Raw genomic sequence first — 11691 nt, 5'->3', positions numbered from 1 at the left:
ACCTCTTGGTTTCAGTGACCCCATACACATTTTTACTTATGCCTGTGGTCAGGAACAGTGGTAGCAATGCCTTCTCTATTTACTCTCATTCTATGAGTAAACTCAAGAGGTTCAGTGGCGAGTACTCTACTGGCCCCTTGACTACAAGAGCTGGTTATTATGTCTTGCCAAACAGTGTTGAATTTGCCATGCAGTGTATCTAGCTTTTTCTAATGCCAGTGGGCCGCTAGACCAGTGGTTCCCAAACTTTCTCAGCCTTTTTTTATATGGCACACATAGGATAACAGGATTTTTTTTAAGAAAGTCTGCAATCATTAAATGTAAGTAAAGTGTGTTTATCTGTCATCCTTAGGCTCCGTTATGTGCTGGTATACAGTGTTTCGCTTCTGTTTGTCCACATATTTTAGTATAGGCAAAACCAGTGCTGGTGACTGCCAATCACATAAATGTTAAACCATGGTCTTGGGGCTCTTGCAGGGGTGCCATGGCACCCTGTTTGGGGACCACTGCGCTAGAATTCTTAAAACTTTTCTTTGCGTAACATAGCCAAATTACAATAACACATTAAATGTATTATAAAAAGTAGTAGTTTGTCCGGGCTCCTGTGTCATGGCCCTTCCAATCATAGATAATTCTGCCCCTGAGAATAATATTCTGGGCTTGTGTCACGTCACCTCCAGGACTCCCACTTCCGGAGTTCCCGCGTCATCTCGGTCCACATAACTTCCATCCTAGGCTTTATCCTTGTATCTTCCGTCCTTCTTGGTGGTTCACATACTTCCGCCCTTAGTATGACATTTCCGGTCTCCACAATTGCGGAGTCTTCTTATAGACCTATTTATATTCTTCTGGCTGAGGGATGAGGTTTTAATGCAATCTTAATATATGAGTAGTTGTATTGTATCGGTGATTACTGTTCTAAAAATGGACCTATGTAATTTTGAATAAAGTGTAGATGACATATAGATATTAGGGGTGAGCGGGTTCGGTTTTACTCGGTTTTACTCGGTTCTTATAAGATCTAAGATCTTATAAAAAGAAAATTGAAAAAAACATTATTAAAAAAATATATAAAAATGTATAAAAAGTATTGGTAAGAAAAGTGCCAAGTGCCAAAGAAAAAGGGAATGTAAGTAGAGAAATGGTAAAGTACCCTGAAGAGTACATAAATCTATACATACAGACATACCTCTGTTATAGTTCAGGAGGGGACAGATCAGCTTTCAAAATCTATATTTAGTCCTTTGGGATTTAGGGTTTCAAATTCTTATATTAATTTTGACTCCTCTCTTGATAGCACTTCTTCATAATTGCCTCCTCTCCACAATTTCTTGACACATTTGAGCCCAATGAGCTGTATGGATGACGGGACACTAGAATGGGTTTCTTTAAAATGGACTTTAATACAATGGTTTTCTTTCATGTTTTTGATGTTGATGAGATGTTCATTGATTCTAGTGCAAGCATGTCTTGTATCTCTAGTTCTCAATGCAGAAGCTGCAGCCAGACTTAGTGGTGCAAACAATCGATGGTTCACCATAGATTGTTATTGTACCATTGATGGTTATCACCAATGGCACCATTGATGGTGACCATCGATGGAAACCTACCGATTGTTATCCCTAAAACACAGAGAGAGGAACTACAAGACAAATCTGAACTGGCCAGTTGCATGGTTAGTGCAAGAAGGGTTCAACTGCCGTACTTATTTTTTACTCCCAAAGGCTTCCGAAAATTAAATTTATACAAATAAGATATTGTATTTAAGTGTATAGCATACTCTATGTGCAAAAAAATTAAACATACACTTTTTTAGATATTCAAGGTCAAAGGTTACATCATGTGACCTTGAAATGTAAACGTCAATATTTGAGTTTAAAAATATTTTTTTATTAAAATTCTGATCCCTTAGCTTCAAAACAAGACCAACATGAAAGTTCTACCACAATTCGAAGCAAAGTTATGATTCGTTTTAGTTGACCTTGCAAGCATAAATTTTACATTTTTGTTGTCATGTTTGCAATCCTGTAGCATGAACACCGTGTATCACTGAGGGCTACAATTTTACATATGAAAGTTACTTTATGCCATCCATCATCCTACCAAATTTAACAAAAATCGAGATGGTCGGCTTGAAAAGTTACTTTTTTTATTTGATGATTTGGCATGTAATGACCCTTACATAATATTTGTTATTGGTCTATATTTTCTCTTTTTCCCACTGGGCTTTAAACAGGGCATATGATGGTGCAAATTTAGTCCCCATTGCAGTCGCTGTGCTTTGTATATAAAAACTGTCTTTGAAATATAAATAATTATGAATGAGTATAAAATATATTCCTTCCATAAGGAAATCTATGTGTGCTCCTTGCAGACCTGATTCTTCTTCTATATTTTTCTTCACATATTCACAACCTTCTTGGTCTTCTATGCCAGTGTATAGTGACTTGATGTCACATGTGGCCAGGAGATAATTTACCTTCCGCTTAAGATTATATAGGCTGCTAAGATTGTTGTTTTAATTATCTTGAATAACACTATATTCATCGGTTTGGAAGTTTACATTTTATACCCATTATATAAGTGATGCGCTGGAATTATTTTTGTTCTTTCACGTAGATGCAGAGCCCTATTGCCACTTGGTATATGGTTGTTTTCTAGTAGCTTTTTTACAGTGGATGGCATGGGACAGTGGCTTTTCTGGTGTAGGACTTGTGAGAGGTACTATAATTTACAAAACCAATTACTTCAGTTAGGGTTTAATCCATTATATTTGGGTTTTGTGAGGCAGTGCTTTTCCAGTAAGACATATGTAACTATAGTTAGAACAGCTCTTTACACAACAAAGCATTTTACAAACTTGAATATGAATAATTGGACACCAATTTGGATGTAGATGCTTTATGGTTTATGGTGAGCTACATTTGCTCAACTCAATTTTAGGGAATCCATTAAACGGCCTGTCCTCATACAGGATGATATCGATCTCCTGGATACAAGCAACAAAAGTTATGTTTAATATTGGTATTTAGGAGAAATCTACTGAACATTGTAAAGTGTTGATTTATGTCCGCCTTATTCCTTTTCTCTGAGCTCTCATTTTTGGAATATTAATGCTGTGGACAATAACCAGGTCAGTAGCAATTGCATGCGAGAGGCTCCTGCAATTGGCACCTTCGTTTCACCTCTATTTTATCTAGCACATTGGTGCTTTCACTTTTGATGAGCACATTTTCACATTACCGTTTTCGGTGGGATTCATGCATGTAATGAGCACTTAGAACTGAGGGGTCTTGGTACCCATCAGTAGATTTTTTTTTCTTTTTTGCTAAAAGCTAAGTTTATCCGTATAATATGACCACGATTGTGTTTGCTTTAAACTACAGGCACTATTTGTTGGTTGCAGTGTTTGGGTGGTGGTTGACATGGTTTCGGCAGAAGTCTATTTTGTAGCTAACATATGGAAATTATAGAAACCCAATGCTTGCTAGTTATATGGGAGATGGAGCATGTTTCTATGTTGTCAGAATGGAAAGAGCATTTGTCCAAAGCTGTCCGTTTTCTATTTGATGTCTAATACAGATACGGAATTCTGGAGAATTCTGAAAACAAGACAAAAAACATTTTAAATGTGTACTAAAAGTTTTTATATTTTATTAAATTCCAGTTGTACTCAATCTAATGATGATCTCATTTATAAGTGACACTTGGGGGGTAATTCAATTGCAGGCAATAAATCGTAAAGTTAACGGGTGTTGACTAAATGAGCTTACTGCGCATTAAATACACTTATTGCCTGTATGCGTGCTCCCGTTTATCAGCAATTCAATTCGATAAGTGGTCTGCTGGCATTCACCCGTTAATTCTTGCAGGGATGACAGGCGTTAAGTACAGATTAAAAAGGGGTAATTCGCCTGTACCCCAAAAGGACAAACAATATTGGCTTACAATATAGATGTCTGTTAAAATTAATTTTGAATAAGTATTTATTAAGGAGCGTGTCCTAGTGGTTCTGCAAAACTTGCCACCTGCTCAAGGGGTCCTGTTAAAAAAGGCACGAAAACGCCACTAAAGAATTAACACTCATTAACTGGACGCTTATTGAAATGGGTAAATTATTTTTTAACACATGTTTTGCTATTTAACATGCAATAATGGGTTATCGCTGCTCATTGAATTCGGCCCTTTGTCTCTTTTGTAGGATCGTAATTTCTGCCTATATGTCACTTTGTAATATATATCTCCAGCCTGGCCCTAGTTGAATTTATTGCCCCCTTTTCACTAGGTCCCTCTTTACAAATGTATATTGTTGTGACCCATTTCTGACCATCTGAATGTCTCTAGCCCTTGTAATAAACCTAAATCTCTTTTCAACAGTATGAATTCAAAGCAAAGAACATCAAGAAGAAGAAAATGAACCTCTTCGTGTCTGATGGAGTGAAAGTCGTCCTAAAGAAGAAAAAGAAGGTGACTGACACGTTCTCCTTTTTGATCACATTAATCTCTCTATTTGGGTCATAAGACTAGTTGGATCCTTTTTCTGTTATAATTTCTGGAGTTATTAAAAGTAATGTATATGTATGTTACATGCCATCTTGGATTAATAACCTGAAACTTCACTAAAATGTAAAACTACAGGAGATTCAGTTGTGACAAAAATATCGGAGTGCATATTGAAGTGGTATCAACAAAAGTATTTTTATAATATAAAAAATATCTGTAAAACAAATAACAAAATTATAATTTTTTGGGGTGATATAATTTGTGTGTCTATATATATATATTATATATATAGAGAGAGAGATATAATATAATATAAACCAGAAAAGATCTGCACAAACATAATTTCATTTGGGAATGTCGCTGGGGTGTGTTGTCAGAAGGTAATTAAGTTGACCTGCTGCCTTCCTATAGAGCCAAGTGTATTTATAGAGAGCACTCACCAGACTTCTCAACATATCGCAGGTATAAATCTTTATTCACCAAAACAGAGCATTATCTTGTGCAAAATGTTGACATTTTGGTTTCTCAATGGACCTTTATCAAGACCATTGTATCCTAACCTGGAAAGTTTCAAACCCATCTACAGTAAGTGCTCCCCTAGGGGTCGCGAGTTGGCCACCGCAGATATAGATGCCCTTGGAACTCTATTAATTGCACCACCATATACTTTGATATACACTGTTTTCAAAGTACTCGGGCCACTCTGGGACTTTGCTTGAAGAAGAGGTGTAACCACGCCTCCCAAGATGCCATGAATTGAGCATACAGAAACCATACTTCCCAATATTAGGGTGGAGGGGTGCGGGACATTGTGCGCATGCTTTCTGCGCAAGCATTAAAAGGTGATTGGCTCTGTGGTATGGGGCTTGGCCGTGCATCACACCCCCTTTTTTGTAATGTTGGGGGAATGCCCAGCGCTTTCCGAGCTGCTGGGCTGCTCCCAGTCCCACTATTTAGTGTTTGGATGCATCGTGCATGTGTACGGCATCCATTCACCTCTTCTATGCTATGCCATAGATGGGATGGGAGAACTAGAACTCCCAACCTTGTCGTCCCCCCCCCCTTCACTGGACACTGCAGGTCAATGCCCGAAAAGTAGGACAGCTGGGAGGTCTGCAGAATTAATCTGATGGGGCATAGCGCCACTCCCTAGCATCAGGGCCTGATATCTGAGCAGCCCTTCATGCAGCTGTACAATTGGTTACAAAGGTTGGTAGTATAATTTAATTGTATTTGCAAACATCATTCTGGGATGTTATTAGAATTCATGTATAATGGTGTGACCAAGTTGAACGTCTGATATTTTTAAATTACTGTATAAATTATAATTTTCTAAACAAATGATATTTTGTTTGGTGATCCCTAGTAAGAAAGAAAGTGGGCTGTGCATAAATGTTTAAATCTTCTTGTTGCAGAAAAAGGAGTGGGCCTGGGATCAGAGCAAGATGCTTATCATGCAAGATCCTATTTACAGGTTAGTGTCCATACATACATTCTGTTATTACAAACTGTCACTACTTAGTTATACTTGGTAATTTGGTCCTGGAAGAAAGCAGGAAAGTATAATTGCAACCAGCTGGGTTTGTTACTAAAGTCTGTAATTATTGTGATTCATACTGTGACTGCATTAGATTTTTCAAGCTACTGTAATCCAAAATGAAAATGTATTCCAAATAACCCAATGAATAAACAATGTTTTGGCCTAGTGGGAAGAGAGGCATTTTCTTAGCTGGTAGATAATTATATTGCTAGAATGCTGTTCATGAATGTTATATTACTCTTGTACCTTATTTTACTTTTAATAATGTATTATAACACATTTGGGGACATTTATGAAAACGTTTCAAATGTTAAGTGCAATTAGGTGCTGTAACCCTTGGCCGATAATGAGAGATTTGCTTTTAGATGCATTTAACGAGGGTCAAAGTATCGCTTCTTTTCATTTATTTCATTTCCTGTCTGTATACACCTATATTTTGAAGTGGGAATAGACCAAAGTCAATCAGATTATCAGCATTCCCACATTAGCACATTGATTACTCATGTGCTCATGTTATGGGGCTGAACTGTCTGTGACAGTATCAAGACATGGGTAAAGGAATAGTGGCAAGCCAGAAACCTCAGAGGGGCCGATTCAATTAGCTTGTGTACTAAATGTGGCTTAAGTGCCAAAAGCCATTCATTTCACATCTGTGCAGTCCAAGGCTGGGACTTAAAAAATGGTTTCTTCACTTAATTTTGCTTACGGCTTTACGAGGTGTCAAAAGAAATAAGCAAAGGCAGCTCTCCCTTAATTGTCGGGATGAGTGCCATCCGCATTGCATGGGGCCTCAGACTTTACTGAAGTTTCAATTGAGCATTAGATAATGGAAGGAACAGGGTCCTTGAACAGCACGGAGTAGTGATGTAGGTCCCCTGTCACCCTGGTGCAGAAATATTGTGGTATCAAATGTTGCTTTATATGAAATAAATGCCCAGATTTGTCAACCTAGAAACCATGTAAACAACACAAAGTTATATAAAAAAACATGGGATGCAGTAACAACCAGGTTATCTTAATGCAAGCAAATTGTAATGGGATATAATATGTAAGTGCACTATAGTCTGATAATCACCAGGAAATTAGAATAAATGTCTCATTCAATGTAAGTTTTATGTCTCAAATTCTATATAAATAATGAGTATAGTTCATAGACTTGAATAGCAATTTTGCACAATATAGTATCATGTTGATTATTGTGTACTAAGGGAGTTCTTGATCTCGCATTCTTCCGATGGTTCTATATTTAGAACTTTCTGTGGCACAGCCCTCAGTATTAGCAGCTGTACCTCCTAAGTACCAGGAGGATGATTCCTAGTAAAGAATACATTTTTGATGAAATTTGGTTCAAGTTAAGTGTATTTTATTTGTAGTGAAACATATGCGTTCCGCACTGTTTTACTGATCTCCTCCTCGTGTCTTTTGGGAAATTATCCACGTCCCATGCTGAGATAGCAGTGTTTCCCTTATTAGAGAGATGTGTGTCAGTGCAGAGCATTCTACTTCTGTTTCAGTGTCCACAAACACCTTTCCTTAAATCACACTAAATAGCCCCATTTGGCGTGCCACAGACATTGTGAATAAGTCGCACCAAACACTATGTTCAAAATATGTGTCTAAGTCACATCACTAATGCAACAAAAGTACAGTGCATGGGTGCCCTGGACACTGGCCTTTCATGCAGATGCTAACCTGGGTTAAAAAGTAAAAGACTGAGGACCGACACAAGTGATTCTTGCAATGCGTTGCACCACACATGGTTGTGCTTAATCTGCAAATTCATACTAATTCTTTTGCGACAAAAGTACTAATCCTAAGTGCCTAGGATACTATAAGCGACTTTTGAGGCAGTTACTACACGAATGAGAGGCTAAATTCAGAAAAAAGTGTGGGAATAGATACCCGTGGTGGAGCGGGTAAGTTGTACCATGTGTCTCACCCTATATGGTGCAAAAGGGATAGGTGTATGAAGACACATCTGTAAAGGTGACTTTATTTAAGGTACTCAAGAAAGGGGTAAACTTAAAGGAATCAATATACATATAGGGAATAAGCCTGAGTGTGTATTTTATTGACTTGTTCATGGTTTTGTGAGAGCTGTAAAGCTGCATAGAAGAGTCTCTCGTCCAGAGGAGCCTAACTGACCATTATTCCTGATGTTGCTGTATGTTCTAACCTGAAGCTCCCGGGTTCCACTTGCATTACCAAATACATATACTTTTAATGAAAGCAACGTGTTTGAAAGTAGAAAAATTATTTAAAGCAATCCTGCATGCAAGTCTCCATACACTGCATTCAATGTGACGTTTACGCTCTGCCTATAGTACATTTATCCCATTTCTTGCTTCCATTGATCTGTTTTTTCCTTAAAGTTGTGTTTCTCTTTCTCTCCCATTATCCATCTCTTGTATCTGGATAAAGAATATTTTATGTGTCTCATGACTCCCAAGATCTCAAGATCTTCAGCTACATAGCCAGAGACGGGTCCAGTAATGTTTACCGCTGCAACGTCTTCAAATCCAAGAAAAAGGTAAGTCTGCAACAAATCCTTGTGTTGTGTTTTGGTGGGATATTGTACACTGTGCTTTCCTGTAAAGTGTCTCTTTTTTAAATATATGCACATAGTGTTCCTTCTAGGGTGGCTAGGGGGCCAGGCGGCTCTCAGGGGAATTTTGCTGTGTGCGCATGTCCAAAAAAGGGGGCATGCCTTTGAGATCCTTTTCATCACTGTAGCGGACGTGCCCAGCAATCACAAAAATGCTAGGCTGCCCCAAACTCTCCCGCATTGTGAATAGATGCCTTGCGCACCTCATCTATTCACTAACCAGGTGCACCAAGCACTCGGGATGAGATGACAGCCGGACTGAGCTGAGACAGCTCTGCAGCCTTTCATGCTGGCTATCCCGGCAGGGCGCATTTTGAATTTTTAAAAAAGGGGTGCAGTGCCCTGCGAAAGAAGCCTAGTGGGTACGCTGTACACATTACCAGGGCCACATCCAGCTCATTCAGACCCACTTGCTAGATGCGGCCGCTCGCTCCCAGCGTATGGAAATTCAGCTAAGTGACATCAAGGCAGACGCTCGCATGGCAAGGCATTAGCATGCCCACTATGTCTTGGCGAGCGATCAGTTTGTGTTTACAGACGCCCACCAGCCTGTCTTTAGCCGGCCACTAGCGAACATCATCTCCAGGAAATATCTACAACCATCGGTACATCAGCTTCCATCGAATCTGACTGCAGCGCTTGCGGTTGACTGTGCCCTACCGCAAGCATTGTGAGCAGTTCAGTGTACAATTCAAGCAGGTGACGTATACTATGACGCTGCGTGTTAATTATGCACGCCTCTGAAATGGCATTGAAACACTGACACGTCTGCGTCCGCAACTCCACTCCTCCGTTACTACAGCCCTGCCCCTGTTACCACCCACAAACGGCCTCTCCTGTCACTCATTCCACTGGGCTGTCTTTGCAAGGCGAGTGAGCGCATCCCGATCGCTCATACTAGTTTGCGCACGTGCACTGCGAACTATACGCATGCGCACAATGGCGAACATCGCCAGCAATGAGCGATCACTTGCTATCGAGCAGGTCTGAATCAGGTCCATAGTACGATGTGAATTGCATATATAGAGAATTTTTATCAATTTAGTTCAGACCTTAAGATGTTCATCTGTTTTTAAGAGCTTGTAACCGGATGATCTCACGTGTCAGACATTTGCAGGTTTGTTGTATGTAGAGGAGGTTGCTCGTCATTGAGCAACTTAAGTGGGCTTACATTACCACTCCTATGGATTCACGCTTACTGTCAGTGATGCCTGTTAATGACTCCTCCCTCTGCATCATGGACGCATGTTCCACCCAGGCTACTACACCGGCACCTGTAACCGCTTCTCCAGGGTTCATACTACCAGCACCTGAAACCGTATACTTCTGGGTATGTGTGGTCACATTGCTGAAACACCTCCTGGACAAACCCACTGATCTCTCACTATGGACCAGCCTGCACTGGGTAGCTGGCAGAGGGATTGAGCTTGGAGACACTGAGCCCAACCCAGAGCAGTCGAGGATCAGAATAATATTTTGCGCTATTCTGGTGGTCACAACACAAGAAGGTATTTTCCTGAAAAAAATGAAAAAAGGAAATGTTGTTGCTCAAAGGATATGTATTTACAAACACAGTTGCTCCATAGTTTGCAAGATGATACAGAAGTACACTCCTCTCAATATGGTCAGGAGACATTTCTGAGCTTGCATAGCCCTATTTTTATGCAATTCTGTCACAGAATATAGCAGGGTATCCCTGCCCAATGTATGTTTATTTCCCAAATCTAAATGTTTTTACAAATATTTACATTTATGATCTGAAAATGAAGCCTTGCCAATCTGGAGTTCAAACAAATTGACACCAATTTGTCAATTGCATTCATCCTTTGAATACTGATCAGGAACTCATTAAAAGAGTAATACAATCACCAAACCACACTTCCTGAAATCTACTAGAAATTCTAAAAAATGAAAAAAATAAAACCCCAGCAGCCTCCTCTTCCCCTGTGGTCTATTAATGATACAGTTCTCACTTTTACATTCTCCACAATGGTGTGCATTCAAGCTAGAGAAGCTGATGGTCAAATTAGCTAAGGCCAGGATAATTACCATATTTTCCACAAACAAATCTTATTCTTAAACTGGTATTATCTTATAAAACAAATACCTTTAGAAATATATTTCTATAAGTGCACAGTCCATATGTTTAAACAAACACACAACGCTTTATATAGAACATGCTAAAATGCATTAAAACATTTCACAACATTTTTAATAGCGTTCAAAACAATGTTTCTCTAGTCCCAGCACTGAGAATTAACTCCCTTGGTGGAGCAGCTGTGGAGCTGTTCCCACTGAATCAAACACCGATATAACCATTGCATCAGCGATATCTCCAGGCTAAAAAGTTGTTGAACACTTATGATGTTCACCTGTACCCGATAAACCTGTAAGTATTTCCGGCTTCCCAGCAGATTGGGTGAGGTTCACCTTCAAAATGAACATTTAGCTGCAGTCTGGACCAGGCTGCAGGCACAATTGTCTGCACAGCGCGTGTGAATAAACTGGGGGGGGGAGGGGGGGTGAATGTACAAAGCTACATTCTCTCCTGGTGAATGAACTGTAAAGTTGATTTATATGTAAAGTTTATAAACATTAAAAAAGTATGTGTTACCTGAATCTTTTTCTATGGCAAAAACGCATTTAAAATATATATATTTATATTATATATTTGTATATTGAAAATAGTAATGGAGTACATTAATTAGTACCTAGCTGTTTTGTTACCCTACAGACTACTATACATCTGCATTATCTGTGGTTATGGTGTATATGTAAACTACTTACTTTGGTCTTCAGTGGCTCATTAATACCACAGCCAACTTTACTTTAATGACCTCAATAGTTTCTGCTTCCCCTGACTACTGATACAAAGCACTGGCCTCCAGCTGTTCTCCTCAACATTTTGACTTTATAAAGTTGCCAACCACTCACCCATAGCTTTCCGCTACGGTTTCCTGATGTTTACAGTACTGTATCTATGAGAGCCAGATTATTAAAAGGAGAAAACTGTGGTCCTCTATTTCCTTATTGTCTGTTTCCA

At 39.2% G+C, this 11691-nt stretch overlaps 1 protein-coding gene across 1 annotated transcript in view; it reads left to right on the top strand.

Annotated features, from left to right (window-relative positions):
* The first annotated feature begins 1585 nt into the window (after positions 1–1585).
* The window catches only part of LOC148540771 (carboxyl-terminal PDZ ligand of neuronal nitric oxide synthase protein-like), a 54592-nt gene continuing 44486 nt past the window's right edge, over positions 1586–11691 (top strand). Inside the window, exons 1-4 of the mRNA XM_088481966.1 lie at positions 1586–1675; positions 4378–4467; positions 5919–5977; positions 8465–8573. Coding sequence (XP_088338092.1) covers positions 1586–1675; positions 4378–4467; positions 5919–5977; positions 8465–8573 — 348 coding nt within the window. The remainder of the gene's footprint in view (positions 1676–4377; positions 4468–5918; positions 5978–8464; positions 8574–11691) is intronic.

Source organism: Taudactylus pleione, unplaced genomic scaffold (assembly GCF_031769625.1).
Source record: "Taudactylus pleione unplaced genomic scaffold, aTauple2 ptg000017l, whole genome shotgun sequence".
In the NCBI taxonomy this organism is placed as follows: domain Eukaryota; kingdom Metazoa; phylum Chordata; class Amphibia; order Anura; family Myobatrachidae; genus Taudactylus; species Taudactylus pleione.
This window is presented reverse-complemented; position numbering and strand designations above follow the sequence as displayed.